This window comes from Lichenostomus cassidix, chromosome 3, assembly GCF_008360975.1.
Source record: "Lichenostomus cassidix isolate B80296 chromosome 3, HeHo_3.0, whole genome shotgun sequence".
Classification (NCBI taxonomy): domain Eukaryota; kingdom Metazoa; phylum Chordata; class Aves; order Passeriformes; family Meliphagidae; genus Lichenostomus; species Lichenostomus cassidix.
In genome coordinates, this window is record NC_139483.1 from 5,017,247 (window position 1) to 5,039,679 (window position 22,433).

At 45.2% G+C, this 22,433-nt stretch overlaps 1 protein-coding gene across 5 annotated transcripts in view; it reads left to right on the top strand.

Moving 5' to 3' along the window:
* The window catches only part of SPTBN1 (spectrin beta, non-erythrocytic 1), a 116,969-nt gene that overhangs the window by 58,679 nt on the left and 35,857 nt on the right, over window positions 1–22,433 (top strand). For all 5 annotated transcript variants that reach the window (XM_085054144.1, XM_085054145.1, XM_085054143.1 and 2 more), the window contains 9 exons: window positions 10,749–10,900; window positions 15,245–15,418; window positions 16,040–16,131; window positions 16,525–16,605; window positions 17,317–17,432; window positions 18,284–18,396; window positions 18,995–19,182; window positions 20,456–20,573; window positions 21,853–22,011. In XM_085054144.1, coding sequence (XP_084910270.1) covers window positions 10,749–10,900; window positions 15,245–15,418; window positions 16,040–16,131; window positions 16,525–16,605; window positions 17,317–17,432; window positions 18,284–18,396; window positions 18,995–19,182; window positions 20,456–20,573; window positions 21,853–22,011 — 1,193 coding nt within the window. The remainder of the gene's footprint in view (window positions 1–10,748; window positions 10,901–15,244; window positions 15,419–16,039; window positions 16,132–16,524; window positions 16,606–17,316; window positions 17,433–18,283; window positions 18,397–18,994; window positions 19,183–20,455; window positions 20,574–21,852; window positions 22,012–22,433) is intronic.

Below are 22,433 nucleotides of genomic sequence, written 5' to 3' on the forward strand. Positions count from 1 at the left end.
AATCTCAGAGAGTCCTTTGAGGGTTTCAAGCAAAGGGGTTTTTTTTCTGGTACTGCTTTGAAAGTTATTACCTGGGCAGGAAACACTGTGCTGGAAAGGAATCTCTTTTCCCCACTCTTGCATAATTCCAAAGGCCAAAACTATTTTGCTTAAACATGCCACATTGTCACACAAAAGCAAATCAGTAAATGACCTTTGGATTGGAATCAAACAGGCAAGTACAAAAATTTTGAGGTGAGGAACTAGCATGCATGTGCGACTTGTCTGTGCCTCAGAAGGTCTAACACAGCAGGTATGGCATGAAAAGAAAGATTTTTTAAAATTAATTGTTATTTTTTTAATTGCCACATGGATTTTTTAAAGAACTCCTTTAATATACTGAGTGACTAGCTGGAAAGTGTGTTCAAGTTGAGATCATCGTTCAATTTTCTGGAACTTTCCTTAAGCAAGCAAACAGGTGAAGGTGTCAGTTCTGCCAGTCTCAAAAGACACCAACTCCAGGACTTTCTTGGGAGCTCTGCATGATGGGTTTGCAGATTAGAGACAGAGAAGATTAGGGATTTTTCCTCTAATGCTTCTTATTAGCAGTTTGTCTCAAATCTCATTAAAATTAATGCATTTTTAAAACTCCCTTTTTAGAAATAACTGCATTTTATAAATATCAAGGTTCCTTCAGTTATACAAGTGGTTTTTTTGGTAGCCTACAGTATTTTTGTTGCTGTTACTCATTCAGTTTTCACATTTGGGATTTAGTTTACTGAGCTGTGTTCTGGCTTACCTGTGGTGCTGCTGCTTTTATTCAGCATCCTGTCAGCACAGTGTAGTGCATCTGACTCTACAGTATGGCATGCAGTTAACAATAGTAAATTATTGTGTGGCCATGGAAACTGCAGGAACTAAACATGTTGTTCAGCAAGGCTATGAATTCAACTCTTATTAATCCCTGATCAACGCAGTGGTTGTTTAAATACATGTTCTTCCATTTAAAATATTTCTGTGATAATGACAATTATAATTTAGCAGCAATTAATTATAATGATAACATCTCTTAGCACAGAGATTTAATATTTTGAAAGGATTAAATGCAGTCATTATAGATTTCTTTATTTTCTATTCATGCTTCTCTGTCATTAAGGTGAAATTAGATTTGAACATGAAACCAACAAAGGTTTGGCATTTCTTTCATCTATTCTTCATTCTGATTGCAATGAGTTTTTACAGAGAAAAGTCAAAACATACCACAGCTTTGACTTTTCTCTCCATATAATGTCTCAACCTGTGCCTCAGATGAAAGGAGAGATCCCAGAGCTCTTTGAAATCCCTCAGTGGGATCCCATAGGAATACTGGCAGCGCAGTCTTCTGGCCTATTGTTTAAGCTTGCTGGAATTCATAGAATCACATAGAATACTTCAGGTTGGAAGAAGAGTTTATTATAGGTCCAGCACACCTGCTCAAAGCAGGGACAACTCCCATGGTGGATCAGGTTGCTCAGGGATTTGTCCTCCTGAGATCTGAATCTCCCTAAGGATGGAGTTCCCACAGCCTGTGGGAGAGGTAGTGTCCTCACAGTGACAGCTTTCTTCTGGATAGCCCATCAGGATTTCCCTTGCTTGGCTCCCCCCAGCCTTGCATCCCATCAGGTCTCCTCCCCCCAGGGTAGTGTGGCTGTCCACAGTGCCAGGTTTGCTCTGGAAAAGATGGGATTCGCCATGCATGTTGCTGTCTTCGTGGAGAATGCTGAGTCCTGATGCCCATCTCTCTGTGACTCACCTCTGGTTAATGTCAGTTACAATTCTGTATTTTCGAATCCCCGTCTGAGGAGGCTCCCAGGCTGGGACCAGTAGGACACAAGACCAGTAGGAATTGCACTGTAGTGCCAGTGTGAGAGCTGCTGCTGCATTCCCTGCAGTGCCGAGAAGGGGGAAGAACACTGAAAGGAAAAGAGAACAACAGAAGTAATAAAATCCCCCAGCTCCTTCTTCCTACCCTTTTTTCCCTTCCCATAGACAAGTGGGAATCCACTGCAAAAACTCTCATTCTGCTGGCTTTGCTGAACATGGGAAGAAATAAGATGTATCTGATGTAGGGAAGTACCTGGCATGTTCTCTGCCTGTGCCAAGCCTTGCTCTCATCCTCATTCAACACTGCCAATCAAAGAGTGGTTTGGACAAGTATGGAAAAATACTTTTGTCCCCCTCAAAAATCCCCTGGCACTTCCCTGCATTATGTATATAATGTGTTTTAAAGGAAACTGCTAAGACCCCCCCAAGATTGCGTGTACAAAACAGTACAGTGACATCAGCTTTTCATTGTTCTTCTATGGGAATTTCACAGTCAGTGTCCTGGGACAGGCAGATGCTTTTTCCACGCTCCTTTTGATGAAATGTTTTGTCTCTTACGCAAAAGGGAAAAGTGGCAACAAGCACTGACTTCAAATCAGCCACAAGGGGTTTGTGTCCTTTCGTGTAAAATGCCAACAGCGCTGAGACATTTTCCTTGCTGCTTTTTAAACGAGGCCCATTTGAGCACTGCACGTCATGAGGCCAGAAAGTTACTCCTTTATTCATCTGTACTTCTGCTATTTTGCTGTAAATATGGTTTTGTAACATCTTTCTTCAGAAAGGAGAAGGAGAGGCCCAGAGGAGGCCATCAAGATGGTTGGAGGGATAGTGCACCTCTCCTTCGGGAAAGGCTGAGAGAACTGGGATTGTTCAGCCTGGGGAAGAGAAGCTTCAGGGTCACCTGATTCCAGTGCCTGGAGGGAGCTGCCAAGAAAGATGGGAGAGAGACTATTAACAAGGGTCTGTAGTGACAAGACAAGGGGGAATGGCTTCACACTGAGAGAGAGAAGGGTTAGATGGGATATTGGGAAAAAATTCTTCCCTGTGAGGGTGGTGAGACCCTGGCATAGGTTGCCCAGAGAAGTTGTGGGTGCTCCCTCCCTGGAAATGTTTAAGGTTGGGCTGGATGGAGCTCTGAGCAACCTGGCCTAGTGGAAGGTGTCCTGGCCAGTGGCAGAGAGGTGGAACTGGATTTTATTTAAGGTCCTGTCCAACCGAAACCAGTCAGTGATTCTGTGATACAGTTTGGGGTCCAGGCCTTGGTCCTTGTGATCATTTTGTTCAGCAGTTTGTGTAACCCAGGGCAGGTGGTGATGGTTGAAGCTGAAGGTGGATGTAGGTGTTTCCAAGGGCAGCACTCAGAAATGTTAAACCATTTGAATCACCCACTAGAAAAGTGGTGTTTCTGTAGCTGCTTTGCATTTCATACAGAAGAACAAGCAGTCAGTGGGGTTCCTGGAGAACCAGAAGAGCAGCTGACTGGTGGCTGTTGCTGAAATGGGCCCTGTGATGGGTGTTCTCCACACTGGGAACTGGGCATATTGTGGGAGACATTCACAAAGGGTTTTGTTCCAGTCCCCCTGCAGTTAAAACAGCAGTTCACACAGCCACCACCAATGCAGGGAGAGGTCAGCACCTGCTCCTCTAAATCTGCTTAAATATGTCACCATCATCTTCTGAATTGAAACAAAAAAATCAAAATCAAAAGGTGAATTCTTTCACCAGTTTAATCTGTTAAACCCAGATCACTTTATCGTGTCATTTATTTGCTGTGGGAGGCTTTACAGTGACTTTTTGCAGATGAACACAATAATTCTTGTACATGAATCTGATGATGGCTTGTGGAAGGTTTATTTTTGTGTTGCTGACATCAAAATGCCATAAACTCTGTGTAAAAATAAAGACAATGAAAGGACCTGCTCTTCCACACCCTGCAATGCTTGGCTGGCTTTGGGACAGACGTTATTGTGTGCATCATGTCATTGTGTGAGGGAGGTTTAGTGCCATCAAAGACAGAAAGCAGCAGAATTATTTGTTCCACATGCTGCATTGTGTAGCTTTCCCTTTTTTCTTTTCCAGAGCATTTTCAGCAGTGAAAGTGGTCACATGCTGTAATGTTTATTAGGGATGGGTAGATATTTAATAGGATTTAGTAGCTGGCTGGTGCTTCCTAGTAAAAGTGAAAGGATTGCTGAACACACCCCTGATTTCTCCACAATTGTCTCCATGTAGCAGAGTTGAGAAAGCTGCAAGGATTTTGCTCCTAATGAAATCACCAGCTAAACACAGCACAAACAAAATCCCCTCGTTTCTTTGTCATCTTTAACATTTGCCTTCAAGTTCTTGTTTAAGTCATGTTGGAGCACATAAAAGCTTTGGTGTGATCTCACCATTCTGGATGGGAATCACTCCACAGATTACTTTGTGCCATAAAATAACCATTAACAAATGCATCCTATTTGCATCAGAATGTTCAACTGCTCCACTCCCATTCCTCCTTGGTAAACTGTCGGCAAGATTAAAGTGGAGGAGATGCCTTTTTCTAAGCACTGGACCCACGTGTATCATGTTCTCTGTAGTCATAGGTAGATTTGACTTCCCACAGATTTTCTTCTAGTTTTTCCTTGTCCCTGTATGTGTGTACCATAGACTTGTGTTTTCTACATTAAGCCCTGTTTTTTCCATTTTTATCAAACCCAATTTTCAGTCCTAACCTGTCATCTGCAGCTGAAGAAAAGCAGCACCCTCTGCTCAGTTTATTGCTGAAGGGGGGAGATGGTTATAGGAGACTTGAATGTTAGGAGAAACTGATTCTGTTTCTTTTTCTCTGCTGACACCTAATAGTGATCCTTCCTCCTTCCTTAATTTTCTTTCCTATCAAGCAGTTCCAATGTAGTTCCATTTAAACTCTCTGTTTCTGGCTGTGCATGCTTATGCATTGTTCTCTGGGCTTCCTGATGCCCAAGGACTAATACAGCATGTGTGGGACCATGTGGAAAGGCCATCATTTCAGGAGTGTTTATCCAAGCAGATGTTTCTCCCCTCAGCTGATCCTCAGTGGATGCACTGAGGTGCATTTTCCCCTCTGGGCTATTTTTAGTGGTCCATCAGTTGAGTGCTTTGCATAGCCACACACCCCACAAGCCGCAGTCCCACGGGGGTCTCACCCCAGGGTGGGGTCCTGCTGGGCTGTGAGGAGCATGCAAACCCAGCCTCAGCCTCCTTCCCCCGGCTGGGGCACAGCCCAGGGCTGCTGGCAGTCCCCAGCCTTCTGTGAGCGCACGGCCCTCGGTTTGGACAGGGAGTTTAAGGACCAGGAGCCACCAGCACTGTTCCTTTGTCAAGCTGCTGCTGGAATGGTGACCAAAGGAGCTGTGTCAAACCCACTGAGGGCTCTGTGTGCCTCAGGGCCAGATTACTCCATTCAAGCCTACCTGGAGCCCCAGAGGTTGGACCCATGTTAGAGTTATTTCATGTTCACTATCGCTCTTTGCTTACTCCAACAAACAGTGAAGGTTATCACAGCACATCCGTTCATGTTGTTTCCTGATAAAATCTTGTTTGATCACCACATTATGGTCCCAGTAGCTGGTCTGTCCTTCTCTCAGGCATCTTTCTCAACAGAAAAACCCCCAAGCACAGATGGAATTTGTGAAACTGTGAATATTACTGGCTGTTTCACTGCATATCCTCACATCTGTGAGAAAGCATAGGGTGATATCCTGCACCCTGAAAACCAACAGCAATAGGAACATTGTCCTGTGAAAGGAAGCTCTGTTTTCTCTGTGTTCTCGGTTAAATGAGGATATGATCTGGGAAATTCTGGGAAGCTGTGGATATTGGATATCAGCAGAAGTGGTGTGCCTAGAGCAGTGCTCAGCTGATCTCTGTGTGTGTGTCAGTGCTTCATGTAGAGCACACACTGGCTGCTCTAATGAGAAAGGTAATAATTTTAAGCTGGAAAAATTACTTCCAGCATGGAAAGATAAGATGTAAACTCTGCAGGAGACAGAGCTTTTGGAGCTAGGGATTAAAAGTCATCTGTAATTTGTCTTGTTTGAAGTGTTGCAGGGATCCATGGACAGTGAAAGCGCACAGAGCAGCTGCCCTCGGGCTGGGCTCCACACCGAGGCTGTTGGTGCCACCGATGGCTAGGCTGTCCCGAGGGGCTAAGAGCCCAGCAGCTCCAGACTGCTTCTTTCAGCACTCATTTTTGTGCTCCAGTTTCCCTGTCGGGGCTCCTTTGAGAGCACCCCCTTTGCTGTGTGGAGGCCTTTGCCCCTGTCCAGGGGCTGGCAGGAGTTGTTGCGCACCAAAAGTGGTTTTACCTGAGCAGGGCTGGCAGCAGTGTGCCCCAAACAGGTTTACCATTCTGTTTGAAAGAGACTCAAGGTCAGTCTGTTGGAAATGTGGTTTGACCGGTATGGAAGCGAGCAGGGTGTCTGGGAGCTGTTTTTAGCAGACAGGTGGCCGCACAGGTAACCTTTGCCACGGCCGTGGTCAGTGCTTGCTGCACACGAAGGCCCTGGGGCCCATAATGCCCACTGGCTTGTGGGAGTACACAGGGTCACGGGGCCCACGTTGGTCTCAGCCAGCTCCTGCAGCCCTGCCTTTCCCAGGGCAGTTATTAAAACAAATTCACCATTATTCTGGCACAGCCCTATTGAGTTCACCCAGCAGAGCTGAGCGTGTGACAAGGGGGGTGATGTATGTGCTCCCCCCCGCACTGTCCTGCACTGGGGACTCGGTGACTGAGCTCTGGGCTTTCAGAAAGTTGACTGCATTTTTGTCAGGATCTTTTCTCATCAAATTAGCGGAGGAAGAATGGTCTCCTCTCAAGCGAGGAAGAGGTTAGATGCCTGTTTGTGATCCTGTCCAGCTCAGTTTATGTTTTCAGTGTACAAACTCTGGTTTATTTACTCAATTCCTAAACAAAGTCAGTCCTTGATGCATCACAATCACAGTGCTGGAGTTTGCAAGCTCCTGTCTGCTGGTAGCATTGTCATGGGGCCTTCCGCATAAAGGAAATTTCCTTCCCAGTGTTGCTTCAAGATAAGTTGGATTCTCTATTATCGATACTGCTCTGAGAGCGGCTTCCGTTTTCCTGCTGTGTGTGTTTTGCATGCTGCTCATTTCTCTTTACCCTTGGGAAACAAATGTTTTCACAAGCTGTAGGACACTTGGAGCTCCACCCATATCCTCTAGTTTCAATTAATCTTCAAAATCCATAACTGTGTTTATGAAAGTATGAAGGACATTTTGTCAAGAGCATTACATGAGGTTCACAAATAGCACTTGGGGCCCATGGCTGATGCTAAATCCCTGGAGTCACCACTCATGGATGCACCTGGCCCTTGCAGTGGAGGTTTTTGCACGTTGAGAGAGTCGCAGTTGTGTTGTGTGATTAACCAAGTTGTCAGGGCTCTAAGCTCCACATTTCTGTATGTGTCTTTCTTTATCTGAGACATAAAATCAAAATTCCTTGGTTTTAATTCTGTGTGTGTTTTAACCTGAAACCCCAGAGCAGAAAAATACAGTTTATCAGTTAGAAAGGGTTGATAAAAGCATTGCAAAAACCTGCTGTCATTGTGAAACACCATGTAGAAATAATCAGGAGAGGTTTTAACATGACCAACCCCAGTCACACCACTTTCCAAATGGGCTTGGTTTGCTTTCCCACGTTATGGGAGTGCAAGAGGAGTGAAGTGATGCAGGGTAAGAAGGGCTGTGCCTTCTCCCTCCAGGGTCTTCTCTGGCTGAGAGTGTCAGTGGGGAATCAGAGCTGTGCTCTGCCTGTGCCAAGTGCGGGATAAAGCCTGGCCTTCCTGGGTGACCGCGCCATTAGGAGCCTGAAAGAGCTGCTGTGTCTCTCCAGTGGCATTTTTCTGACATAAGTTGCTGGTTGTCCCCAAAAGCTGGCAGTGGCATGTGGGGCCTGGCCCTTGTGCGGTGCCACAGGGTTTTCCCACGGGGCTGCACCCAGACAATCAGGGATCTCCCAGCTTTGGGCCCTGCTTGCCATAAATCAGAGGAGAGATGGAAAGAAAGTGAAAAGCCATGAATAGTTCCAGCACTGAAGTTGCTGGAGCTCATGTGAAAAGCTGACTGTAGGCTCAGCACGAGCAGTAAGTACTGGAGCCAGCACAGCTGTGGTCCCAGTAGTGACTTTCACACTGTTTTTAACTGGTGGGGAGAGCAGGGAGGAGGCTGGTGCTGCATAGGATGGGTGGGGATCAGGTGAGAGGAGTTCAGGCGAGCGAGCTGGGGTGGGGGCAGAGGTGGGGAGCCAGAGAAACCAACAGCCTCTCACCGTAAACAGGAAATCAAGGGCCCCAGAGAGCAAGGCTGAGGAAATAGGAAGGCAGAAGGGGAGAGGCAGCGACTGGCTTTGAACTCTAGAGTAAAGAAAACACTCCTAACGGCACCATGATCAGCTCCCCCAGCACAGAGGGCCTCCAGCCAAGCTGGGCTCCCATCCTCTCCCTCCCTGGTAATTCACTGTGTTTAAGGATGCTGAGGTAACACACAAGGAGTCAGTCAAGCTTTCTCAGGGCTTTTTCTTCAAGTCCTCACTGTCTGAAGAATCCACTTTGTCCTCCTTGCCCACTCCTGGGATGGGAAAGCTCTTTGGGAAAGCAACCCCTGAGCCACATGGACACTGTCCCCAGGAGGGACCTGTCTTCCCTGTTCTGGAAGGGCCACTTGCTGTGTTGGCTTCCTTGACTTGCTTTCAACAACAGGAGATCCCAAGCTGGTGTCAGTTAATACCATGGCACCAAAGGTTTCACAACCTGACTTGATGTGTCACTTCATTTCCCACAGCATGTCTTTTATCAGTTCAAAATTAGGTCCTGACTCTTCATCTCCTTTTGTTAAACCCACATGGATGTTATTTTCCCACCCATTACTTTCACTGTGACGCCAGTTGGGAAGATTATTGATAACTGTAATTTTTGACCAAAGATTATTTTAATGGCTGGCTTTAAGATGGCATTTGATAGCTTTTTTTTGTTTTACGTAATATTTTGTATATCCAGCTCTATTTTTAGGATCCTGTATCAATATTTCTCTTTGGAATGAATGTAAGCACAGGGATCACTGAATCTTGTGCTTCTGTGTAGAGACTACAGTGATTAAATAAACAAGCTTGCTGAACTGTTTTGGGGCTTGTTCAAGCTGGTGAAGGGAGAATAGTTTCTGTTGGAATTTTCTTTAAAAAGCACCAACTATTGCAAGGTTTCTCTTCTGTGACTCATTAAAAACTACTTCAAGTAAAGGCATGGATTACTAGGCAAGGAGATATGCAGATAAAGCATTCCCAAGCACTTGCTATAAATAGTTCATAAAATATATATTTAAGGGTAGTAGACATTAGCTGCAGTTCCTGCTTATTTCCTGTTCTCTTCCTCTATCACAGGGATCCTCTGCTCCATATGGAGTGAGGACAAACACAAGTAATGCAAACTGTCAGTTCCCCCAAAGCACATTGTTTTGTCACTAACCCCACCTTTGACAGCTTTCCAAGCCACATTTGTAATTTCACATCTTGCAGGTAGGTAAAAGCTGTCAAAAACGGGGCAGTTTCAGTGCAGTAGCCTTGGTCATGTTCGACCGCATGGGTAGGAAGGACAAGTTCAGAAATAAGTGGGAGGAACTGAAATCTTAGGGTGGGGTTTATGCAGTTGTGCAAACCACCTCTGGGTGCAGGTCTGCTCTCCTTCCCACCCACCACCCTTCTGTTATCTGATTTCTCTTCTTACTGTCTTTTCTTCTTTTACTTGTTCCCCGGCTTTCTGTCCTCTTCACTCTCAGCATCTTTATCATTCCACATCCCCAAGATTGTATTTTTGCTGCTGTCCCCAAGGTCCTGGGGGCAGTGACTGATTATGAACGTGGTGGGATCATGTCCCCACCATGCTGCACTGCCAGGAAGGGAGCATATCCTTCCCTTGGAAGGACAGCATCCACCAAACCCCTAGGCAGCCAGATCTGGAATGTTTTCCTGTGTTTCAAACCACATTCTTCGAACTTTCAGAGTGTGGATACTGTAGTGTAGGGTTAGCCTGTGTTCATGTCTTGTTCCTGCACACACCAATAACTTTATAAGGACTGATGAGGGGCTTGGAATTTTGTCTGCCTGGGAAAGCAGGGCACTTCCATTCATCTATCTAACTGTGGCTTTCAGAGTCTGAGTCAGAGCACCTGTGTTTTGACAAATTTGGTCTGTAGTATTTCCCAGCTCAGTGAAATGACTTTTGGCTAACAAGGAAAGGCTTCATCCAAAGCCCTTGGCAGAGGGATTTAACCACAGAGATGTATAATGTTTTCTGTCTGAGAGCTCTGGGCTTGGCAGATAGCTGGGTAGGAGTTTGTGAATTAATGTGGACTGCAGTGATCCTGTGCAGTAAGAGAGCTCTCACAGCCAATGTTTTCCTCTATAAACAGTTGTGAAAGACTCTGAGATGGGAAGGGGCGGTGGAAAGAATCTATTTTTCTATGGCTTGAAATAAATGCTTGTCTACCTCAGGCATGCAGTTATGGAAAAATTCGTCTTGACATTGTGTAAATACAGTTATAAATGTTGAATCTGGAAATAAATATTGTCATGAGTAGGGAAAAAAGTCAGTGGGAAGCTTTGGTCTCTGTGCTCTTTCATACCTGTCTTAATCCAATGTGACTTGCAGTATTTTGGGGAATCTGTTGTGGATTTGTGTGCATATTCCAGAGCAGGTGATCTCAGCAGGTGAAGAATGGTGGGTTTTCATTGAAAAGTCCTAATTTCATCAGTGATCCTGCCAAGAAGACAAGCCATACCTACCATTTAATTTTCGATATCTGAACATTCCATTTTCCTATGGAAACACTAGCTGTGATTAATTTTGAACAATGTGCTGTTTTCCCCACAGATGAACGTGAGGCAGTTCAGAAGAAGACCTTCACAAAGTGGGTGAACTCCCACTTGGCTCGTGTGTCCTGCCGAATTACAGACCTGTACACTGATCTTCGAGATGGAAGGATGCTCATCAAACTCCTGGAAGTGCTTTCAGGAGAAAGACTTGTAAGTGCTTATCAGTATTCACTGTGAGGGTTTTGGGTGGGGTTTTGTGAATCCTTGGCTCAACTGCAGTATAGGAAAACTGAGTGCTGACGGTTCAGCACTGAAAATGTCTTTTTACGTGTTAAAGCAAAAATAAAGAGCCCTATTGCTTCAGCTGGACCCAGACACCATTAAAATACCTTCCTACTAGTTTCAGTGGGAATCAAAAGAAGTCTTCTTCAAAGGTTCCCTGCTGGTAACATGCTGAGTGCTTCTAGCAGCATGTTCCCTGCTCCCAAATCTGACAGGCACAGAGTACAAAATGTTCCTAAGGCCCTTATATCCCTCTGTGATGAGTTAGATGTGTTGGGGGACGTTTGTAGGTCCTGTGGGCAGTGGCCCATTTCTCTGCTAACAAACCCAGTACTGATGCAGGTGTGCAGGCCTGGCACATCCCTGCTCCCTTCCCAGAGCATGCCAGAGGTATGCAGGACAATACCTGGAAAGGGCCACACCACCTTGAGAGCTCTGGCAGCAGTTGGAGCCGTGGTGTTCATTACACCCCACTGCTCAGGAATGTCCCTGAGTGTATTTGATTTTAGTCAGATAGATAAGGCTTGGGCTTTCTTTGGTTAGGGGAATACCTGAAATCAATTTAAATACATGGGTCAAATTCTTCCTTTGGGTACCCCCTTGGTACCAGCACAAGGAGTAGTGAGTAAGAAACTGCTTGTAGTGAAAAATTCTGCTCCACAAGAAGAAAATGGGGTGTCAGGAAATGGCTGGGTATCAGCTTTTCCTTCAGTTCCTTAAATGATGGCGATGTTCTTAACTGCCTAATTTAAAGCAATCTTTTCAAAGAAATACGGGTCTTTAGCTAAGACCCAAGGCTGCAGGGGGCTGGGTAATCACTTGTCATCAAGCTCTCCTATTAGTGGAGATCCATGGCTTAAGGCTCTGGTTAATGAGTGGAACATATGGCCCAGTGTAGTGTGTGTGTGTGTGTGTGTGTGTGCGCAGGGAGGCAGGAGAGGAGCTTTCTGAGTGCATCTGTGAGGGCCAGGGAGCTGTGACAAGCACAGAAGTGCCTGTGTGGATGGTGGTAACAAATCCTGGTGTTCATCAGCTGCAGTTTGCTCTGAGCCCCTTTCTGTCTCTGCCAGAGCTCAGAGACGTGTTGGCTCTGACGTGCTCCCTGCAGGTAGCAGGTGTTCCTCACACGGGCTAGCTGAGACCAACATGCCCCATTATCTGAGGGCTGAGACACAACTGTGCCACCTCAGATTAAGTCTGCCTGTCTGCCTACCCAGATTTGACTTTCAGCAGCAAATAGGAAGCTCGGAGCAGTCCCATGACTCCGGTTGCACCGTTCATTTACATTTTTCACCCCAGGTTTTGGAAAATGCAAACAGGGCTGAGGCAGCTGCAGGGTGGGGAGCAGGCAGGAACCTCCATGGAGCTGCAATTGCATCATCAGTTGTGTCTCGCATTGGCAGCTGCCTGCGCCACCACAAATTCTTTTTGTAGCTTCCTTATCTGAGGCTGGAGGACAGCAGGCTCTGTTTGAACAGTGCATTCCACCACACCTTCCTCTGCAAACAAGAGTAAACGCAATGCACTGAACAGTTGAGACAATTACACACACCAAAAGTATTCCCAGGAGGACCTTACACACACCAAAAATATTCCAGGAAGATTGGCACACAGCATCCACTTGCCAACATTCTTCAGTCTTTTGGAATTTATTTTAGTCAATATTGGGTAGGTTCTGACATCTCCATGGCCCCCCAGAGAAATTTGAAGGCAGATCTTACACAGAAGGCTTAAGATCAAGACAAGAAACTTCAAATGGTAGGAAAGTAGAAACTAGCATAGATAAATATCCCATAAATATGGTGTGTTTACTTGTGCAGTGGAACAAACAGGAATGGTTTCCTCTCTTTTGAAACTAGGATTCAGATTCTGGAGCCTGTGGAGCAGTGTCCAGGATTTCAAATGCCAATCAGTGAAGCAGGGCTGCTCTTTGCCCTCTTACCTCAATTGCACAAACCCTGCGTTTTCCAAAACCTGCTGTGATTTTTATTGATGAAACCCAGAGTCCTTGGAGGTGTGCTGGAGAAACCCAGAATGAGAGCATCCAACAAGGGCAACACCTACATCTTCCTGACCTTGCTCAGCTTGATTCCTAATCTTAGTGTTTAGTCCAGACCTTACAGCATAATGTCCTCTGTACAGCAGAGTGTTTGGAAGGAAACTGATAGCATGCAATGCTCTCACTGAGCACAGTGGGAAAGAATCCAGCCAGCATGAAAGGACAGTTGTAATTTGGTTTGCACACACTGTTAACCAGCTTCTCCCAAACAGAAATATAAAGCTGAGAATTGTTTTCGGCCTAAGATTAAGCATTTAGCTCAGTTTCTTCCATAACTAAATAAAGGATTAGTAAATTCCTTACAATTCCTGGATGCTCAAAGGTCAAACCACTTAAGCACATTCTCTGTAGTGAGTTCTGTCACATTTTCTCTTGGAAAAGAGGAAGGGTTTTGATACAGAACCAGTTTTCCTGTAAAGTGCGTGTGAAGACTCTGGGTTTGGTACTTGCTTTCCCTCTGCTCGGTGTCTGGATCTGTGTTAGCCCAATAAATGTGCAAGATATGTCTCACTATGCCTCATCCTGAGGCTATGCAGGGGAGTGTGGCAAGCACAGCCACACCTTGCACAAACCAGACTCAGACGCCTCTTCCTCTACATAAAACATCTCTGGTGAATGAATGGTTTTGGCTCTGTCACCATGGTGCTGGAGCTTCTGAGAGCACAAAAAGAGCTTTTTCAAATCCTTTTCTGCTCAGTACTTTGAGGCAATAGAGGTGGTGCAGTACTGCTTCAGGCAGTGGGAAGGGCTGTGTTAAGGCTGAGGGGACAGGTTGGGGTCTGCCACTGCTGGTGAGAAATGACCACAGTCACTGTCATTCCTGAGCCCTGGGAACATCCTTGTGCAGGTAAGCAGGCCTGGGAAGCTGCTCCAGGGCTCCAGGTGTGGCCATGGGCTGGTACGAGCCGTGGGCCGGAGCTGGGGGTGCAGCTGGGCCTCCGCCTTCCCTCCCACCCCAGAGCAGCCTCCTACCTGTGTTTTGCAAGGTTCAGCCAAGCCTTAGGTCCAGCTTTCCACACTCCTGGTGATTGATGGTGCCAGCTAAAGGCTGGATCCCAGATGGTCCTTGCTGGGTGAGTGATCTCTGGCTGGCTTCAGCCAGCCATGCAGCTCTGTCCTGCTCCCACTCCAGCTGTGGCTCTTTGCAGTGGCAGCATTTAGGATGGATGGCTGTACATGCAATCTGGGCCTCTTTGGAGGGACTTTTATACCACAAAGTGGTGGCAGGCTCCTGGAAATTCTCCCCCTTGCTGGGAGCTGTGGGTTGACTCTGCGTTGTTCCCCAGCCTCCGGAGGAGGACAGACCCAGGCTGACTGAGGCTGAAGCCACTGGCCTCAGGGCTTGTGTGTCCCAAAGGGCATCTTCCTGGCAAGGCTTCTCTCTCCACCATTCCCTGTGGCACAGGCTGTGTTTCCAGGGACTGTACCATGGCTCCGGCTGAAACTCTTCCACTTGAATGCAGGCTTGGGCAAGCATTTTGCCTGAGCTATTTCCATGGCCAGCTAATTGCATTCACTGCAGAAAACAAGGAAATTATGGCAATTAGTCGTTTGGCTGAGTACCTCTAGTGACATCCCAGTGAACACTGAACAGGCTATTCAGCTGTAATCCTTATCTGCACAACAAAGTCCCTTTAATTTTATTCAGTTTTACAGCAGAATTTTGCATGCTGGTAACATATTCATGGCTTTTTTGCACTTGTACTGGGCCTTCATAAAATTGTGTTATGCTGGAGTAGCTGATTTCTTAATTAGAACTTTTTTCCTATGGAGAATATTTTGGAATAAATCTCTGTTATTTTCTTACTATTTATCTGATTTACTGACCAAAAAAAAAGCAATGCCACTTCTTTCTTGAGGAGTCTATTGAGTAGCTCACGGTTCAAATCTGAGCTTGTGAGTGAATATCCTAGATAGGAAACCTGAGGGAACGAAGCAGGAAAAATCCTCTGAAAGGCAAATGAAACTGGGCCCATGTTCCCAGCTCAGGTCGAGGATGTTGGTTTTTCCACGACAGGTTTGGCACCTGCTACCATTATCCTGGTGGAATGGAAGATGCAAGGAGCAATTCTGTCCCTGGAATTGGAGGAATAAATGCAGTGTTGTGCCTGGAAGTGGTGATGCACCTGCCTGGACTGAAGAGCTTACAAGCTCTGGTTTTTTCCCCTCTCTCTACAGTAATAAATGTTTTCATTCTTCCTTTTACCTTCTAGCCTAAACCAACTAAAGGAAGGATGCGCATCCATTGCCTGGAGAATGTGGATAAAGCCCTCCAGTTCCTGAAAGAGCAACGAGTGCACCTAGAAAACATGGGATCTCATGATATTGTGGATGGGAATCACAGGCTGACACTTGGCCTTATTTGGACTATTATCCTGAGATTCCAGGTAGAGTTGTGTGCACACACAGATACATGGACAAGCTTTCCATGCCTGTTTGTAACACACTTCACTGCATTTTAAAAGCAGAGTGCTCCCAGGTGCTCCCAGCTGATGGGAGGGAGAAGTGGTTGGGAACCTGTCAGAATAAATCAGTCTCCATGGTGCTGCTGACTTGTGGTGGGGGTTTGCTGTGGGGAAGTTCATATGGCTTTATTTCTAAATCACGAATAAATGTGAAGCTCCAGTCTCTACACTAGACCCATGAGGAAATGATGCCCTTAGCTGCTCTCCATCTCTGTGCTGGTTATCTCTTACCTGGCTGACTTGGCACTGACATGGATTAAGGGTGCACACAGGAATTATTTTAGTGTCCCAACTGAAGCGGAGATGTCTGCTTTTCCAGCAAGTTGCATATTGGTCTTGGCTGTCAGTTAGAAAAGGCTTGGACCTCCTTTTGCATAAAGAATAATAAATCCATGTAATAAATATATAACTCATAATGAATAGCATAGTAATAAACATTTAATAGCTTTAATTTTGGTGTTTCCCAGTGGCCCTTTCATCTTTTCAAAAAAAAGGCCATGTGTTTTCTCAGAGAAATATTGAAATCCTCTATGTTAATTTTAGATCCAAGATATCAGTGTCGAAACTGAGGACAACAAAGAGAAGAAATCTGCTAAAGATGCTTTGCTTTTGTGGTGCCAGATGAAAACAGCTGGGTAAGTGTGGATTAAGTGATTATCTCTAAAGCTCTTACAGCATTTTGAGTTTTTGTTGAAATAATTTTAAATGGGCAAACATATCTCTTCTGAAGTGGATTCAGAGAGAGGGAGCTCAAGAGAAGTGAGTTGATGTTTACAAGTCAGAAAATTCTGAATTTATTATATAAATGCTGGGTGATAAACACACTGATCTGATAATCCATGAATCTATATAAAAAAAATTATATATATATATATAAAAACCTGACTCTTTTCCACCCTATTCGGAAGAAATAATGACAATTTCAAGAAAAACTTAATGTCTCTCTGCTGTGACTTTTGGTGCCAGAGTGTGCAGAGCTGCAATGGGGGTGTTGTATTCATTGCACTCTCCTTGTTTTTGTTCTCTAGGTATCCCAATGTCAATATCCACAACTTTACAACAAGCTGGAGGGATGGGATGGCGTTCAATGCACTGATCCATAAGCACAGGTAAGTGTGCCTAAATTCTGCCCTGGTTTTGCAGCTAACTTGCAGCTTGATTTTAAAAATCTGTGAAGAGCAGAAATTTGAGGAGTTGCTGAGAGTTTTACAGAAACTTCCCCTGTTTTGAGCTTTACAGCTCTTGTGGTCATTGTGAGCTCATCTGGGCAGCAGCTTTTCACACCACAAGTCAAAACTGGTTGTGTTTGGTTTCAAGGGAATAAATTACACCTGTGGTTTTTTGGGGTTGGTTTGGTTCTTGTACCTCAGTGAGTAACCCATGCCCTGGTTTGGAATCTGGAGGTGGAAATGAGGAAGCACACCCAGAGCAGCCTGGAGGAGAAGGAAATCCCTCCCCAAGGATGGCCAGATGTAGTGCCAGGCTGCCATGGCTGGGGATGCTGCTCATGACAAGCTCAGGCGGCGTTTTCCAGATGGATTGCACGCTTCCATGGGCATCAGGAGAGACTTGTGACTGCCAATTTGTTCTTCTCTTCTCCAGGGTCACCTTCCCTGCTGTTAAGCTCTCCCCTGTTCTCTCCCATGGCCAGATCCTGCTGTGCCATGTGCTGGGCATAGCTTCATTCCTTTAACACTGCTGGGAAATGCACAGGGCATGTGAAACCTTGGTTGGGTTTTCTGGGGCTTGCAGATTTTAGTTCATTTGAGGGTGGCTGCACTGTGCTTTCGGAAATCTAAAGAATTTTCCATCCTGTCTAGGCCTGATCTGATTGATTTTGACAAGCTGAAGAAATCAAATGCACACTACAATCTGCAGAATGCTTTTAACCTTGCAGAGCAGCACCTTGGTCTTACCAAGCTCCTGGACCCAGAGGGTAAGAATTCCAGCAGTTTCAGCACTTTGGGGCTCTTTGTGGGCTCTTTCCTCCCACCCTCCATGTCAGAGCACATCTCTGTGACAGCTTTTTGTGTCCAAGAGCAGCTGGATGCTGCTGACTCACCTGGTGATACAGGCAAAGAGGGAGGGAGAGAATGTGACATGTCTCCAGCAGCAAACTGAGCAGCAGTAGCACAAGAGCCCTTAATCCTGTGTTTATTTACTGCCATCTGACAAATTTGTTGGCCTGGCCATGTATTCATAAGGTCATTCTAGTCAGAGGCTTCCTTCTGATGTGCTCTGAGAGGCAGAGAAGTTTCAGCCTGTGTTTCCGTGGGAGTGTGTGTGCTCCCAGTGCTGGGGCAAGAGCCTTTTGTGCCATAGGGCAGGGGTGATGTGTTTGGGCAAGTTTCTTCATGCTTGTTTTTCAGTGCCTCAGAATTGCTGCAGGAGAGGAAATATTTTGTTTTCCACCTGTGTCTCTCAGATTCACCTGGACAGACATAGGGTTTGAATTCCTCTCTCCAAATGCTGACACAGCACTGAAGTTCTCAATTAACAGTAGCTGTCAATTCATACAGATGCCAGAGGAGTTATTTAGTTGTGCACAAGCTGTGACAAAGTCTGGAACTTGACTGTAAGGCCCAAAGGCTTTAGCCTCAGCCCACATTACTGCCAGAACCAGTGCAAAGCTGCTGAATTTACTTCTGCTTAGGACACAAACCTCAGGGGCTGAACTGCCACTGAACCCATCTCTGACTCCCAATAGCATCCTTGGTACACTGTGAGCTCTGTTGGTGTAACCCCTGCACCCTCAGCATGCTGAGATAACTCTTGTTTGGTTTGCAGATATCAGTGTTGATCACCCTGATGAAAAGTCAATCATCACCTATGTGGTGACATATTATCACTACTTCTCCAAGATGAAAGCTTTGGCTGTTGAAGGAAAACGTATTGGAAAGGTTTGCAAGTTTAAATTTTAAATTGTTACAAAGCAGGTGAAATATTTCTGATTTTCTTTTTCCTCTTGGGTGTTAGTTTTTGAAGAGTCCACTCTGTGGTAATTTTAATTTTCTTGCTTTTGAATGTATTTTGAATGTTAAATATTCCCATGTGACTGTGAGGAGTAGTTAATTTCCAGCTGCGTCACATTAGAAAACACTTGGCTGGTGTTTTATTTTTGCTTGTTAATTTTGCATCATTGCGACTTTTCTTTCCTTTCTCGTTAACTGCTCCTCACCCTCTGTCTCCTCTGGAAAAGTCCCTCATTTAAAACATGTGCAGTCATTCTCTGCCCTTTGGTGACATTGCCCCCATCCTTACAGCTGGCAGACTGACCATGAACCCTTGTGTGAGCCTCGGTTCTGCCCCCCTATTGCTGTGGGATCTTGGGAATTCAGTGCTGAAAAATGCCGAGCTCTCATTGCTCAGGGATCCTGGCAGTGAGTGCTCTGATTCACAACTCAGGTCTCCCAGCACTTTCTTTTATGTGGCCTGTTGGATTTAAATGACTGAAGAGCACTGCCCTTGTGACTCATGTGTGTTGTGCTGCTGTTGCAGGTGCTTGACAATGCCATTGAAACAGAGAAAATGATAGAAAAGTACGAGTCCCTGGCTTCTGACCTGCTGGAGTGGATTGAGCAAACCATTATCATCCTCAACAATCGCAAATTTGCCAACTCCCTGGTTGGGGTGCAGCAGCAGCTGCAGGCGTTCAACACTTACCGCACAGTGGAGAAACCACCCAAGTGAGTTTAATCTCAGCTTAACACAACAGTCAGTGGTCTTGTTTGGCTTAGTCACTCAGTGATTTTTTTTAAAAACAAATACATCCAAGTAATTTTAATTGTGCCTTAAGAGTTTATTTTCCTGAACAAGCCCAGGTCTCATGTTCCTGATTGGCACTTGTTGGTATTACTCGGGGCCCATTTGCTTTGTGCTGTTCAGTGTGCAGATAATAAGAACAGCAACAAGAAAAGCATGTCTCCCACAGGATCTGGGAGTCCTGGAAGCTGTCTCTGCCCTGGGATGCCTGTCTTATCAAATGAGTGGTAATAGCATACTGTGGTAGTACAGTAATGTCACCACTCGTGCTTTTAATAGCAGTGGATGATACCAATATACTGCTATTAAAAGATCCCTACTGCTTATCCAACATGAAGAGGAAGCATGTCTGGCTTTGTCAAACAGCTCTGCTTACTCAAATTTATACAAGCAAAACTGGACAGGTTATTTCTGGAAAGCCTCTTTTAGCATCATGATATCAAATCTATTTATTGTTTTTGTCTAATACAAGTTCTAATGGATAATAATCACAACCCAAAACATACAGGATCCAGACATCTTCTAAAATTGCAGACTATTCCCTAATGCCCATGGAGTTTGTTTATTTCCCAGGCATGCAATCCAGGGAAAACAGTGGGAAGAGTTTATTGACTGCAGTGGGCTTTAAATAAAACTTCCATTTCTTGTGCTGATGGAGTAAACTAGGACAGTGCACGTACTAGAATAAAAAAAAAGCCTTTTCCTGTCCCTTGAGGGGTTTAAATCCAAACACTCAGACAGCTGACTTCTCTGAAGTTGTTTCTGCTGTCTGCCCCAACTGGCTCCAGGGGAAGTGTGGGCTATTTCCATTGCTCCCAGCTTCCACACAAGACAGAGGTGTTTATGTGAATGCTCCATTCGTCATGTTAACATTTTAAACAAGTGCTTTATTATAGTTTATTGTTGTTGACTATATTCAATATTTTATAGAAGTGCTTCCCTGTGATGGTGGGGAAGCCCTGGCACATGTTGCCCAGAGAAGCTGTGGCTGCCTCATCCTTGGAAGTGTTCCAGGCCAGGGATGGGAGCAACCTGGGATGGTGGAAGATGTATCTGTCCTGGCAGGGGGTGGGACTTGGATGAGCTTTAAGGTCCTTTCCAACCCAAACCATTCTGTTACTCCCTGATTCTACGATTATACCTCAGCAGTAATGAAAGCTAGATTGTAACTCAATTCTCTTGCAAAATTTTGTTTAGATTTACAGAAAAAGGAAACCTGGAAGTGCTGCTTTTTACCATCCAAAGCAAAATGAGAGCCAACAATCAGAAAGTGTACATGCCGAGGGAGGGCAAACTCATCTCTGACATTAACAAGGTAAACTGAGCAGCTCCTCCCCTGTGACTCAGGATATTGCTGTTTTCTCTCAGAAAACTGTGCAGAAAAACATTTGTGATCTCCAGCCTTGATGTGGGGGCATTAAGGGATGGGTGAGGTGGGGTGACCTTTTCCTATAGCTCGGTGTCACTGCCCTGAGCCAGGCCCTGGGTGTCCTCAGCATCTGCAGGAGCTTCTGCTCCTGGGGCTGCCAGCTCTGCCCTGCCCTTCATGGTCCTGGCTGTTGGAGAGAAGTAACAGAAGGCAGCAGCAATAGGTGCTGTGCCCTCCCCTTCACCTCCCAGTGCCCTGCCTGGGCATCATGGATCCCTCTGGGGTCCTGCAGCCTGTTCTCTGCTGCTGCAGCTGGCAGGGCTGGGCAGGGCTGGGCTCAGCAGAGCTGACAGGCTCTCTCAAGGATAACAAGCAGCTTCAACCTGTCAGCTTCCTCCTTTGTGTTTGATCATGCTTGGCATTCCCAGAGCAGCTGTTGTGGGTGTCTGTGGCCTCATCCCAGGGAGCAGCAAACTGCTCAGCTCTCCTGGTTGCAGGAGGAATGCCCAAAATAGTCATGTTTCAGGCAGTTGCACATCTGTTCAGATTTAGAAGATTTAGTTGTGTTTAATTGAGGGTATTTTTGTTGTCTGTAAGATCTAAAAGGTGATTACCTGACTTCCAACATGCTTTTAAGACTTAAGATTTTTGTAATATGAGTGTTATGCACATGAACAACTTCTGGCTTGGGGGAAAACAGGACTTGTAAACACTGAATTCTGCAGTTGTTTTCTTTCCCAAAGTGGATGTAATAAAAAACAACAATTGTATGTTGATTTTAGAGGTGAGAGATCATGAATCTGTAGTTCTAATTCCCATTTCCTAAAGGAGGAAGATAGAATCTGCTTGTTTGGGAGTAGCACTCAGGAGATTTTTTTTTATTAAATAAACCCTCTCTTATACATTCAAGCCAGGTAGTTTCCTTAGGTGTTATTGGGAGGGGGTAAGAAAGAACCAGATAAAATGCATTTGAGGTAAACAACATGCTCACAAAATGACTGACTAAATTGAGAACAGATTTTAAGTCATGTGCTTATATTAGCAAACAAGGTCTAGGGCCAGCCAGTGCAAACTGGATTTATTGGCTTATAAATAATTGAGCCAGTTTGGTGAAAGTTGCCTGTAGTGACTTCAGCCCTGATTTCATGCAAAGGAGATGGGCTTTATCATAATCTTGTAAGAATGTGTGTTTAGAAGCCGTGTGTTTTTCCTCCTGTGTCTTCAGGCCTGGGAGAGACTGGAAAAAGCTGAACATGAAAGAGAACTGGCACTGCGAAATGAGCTCATCAGACAAGAGAAACTGGAACAACTTGCACGGAGATTCGATCGCAAGGCAGCTATGAGAGAAACTTGGCTGAGTGAAAATCAACGTCTCGTTTCTCAGGTGCTGCTCTCAGAAATTGTCTGGGTGACTAAAATGGTTCCCATGAGTAATTACAGGATGCAGTTCTTGCAAGGAGAATATTTTCTCCCCTGTGCCTCGTGTTTTACTGAATCTATGTGTCTGTATATGTATTTATTGTATTTCGTTACTTTGTATGTGCATATACTGTACATCCTACCCTCTCTTTTATACGTTTGGGATTCCCTTCCTTGAACCTACCAGCCTGTGGTCAGGAGATTTGATGAGGAAATAACTACCCACAGTCAAGATTTTCTTTATCTGAATATTTTGGTGAGTTCAGTGAAATTAGCCCAGGAATTAATTTTATTGTTTAATACTAGAGATGATAATATTAGATTAGCCTCAGCCTAATCCTGATGGCCACGTGATTCTTCCCCCAAAGGCAGTGAATAATATCTCTG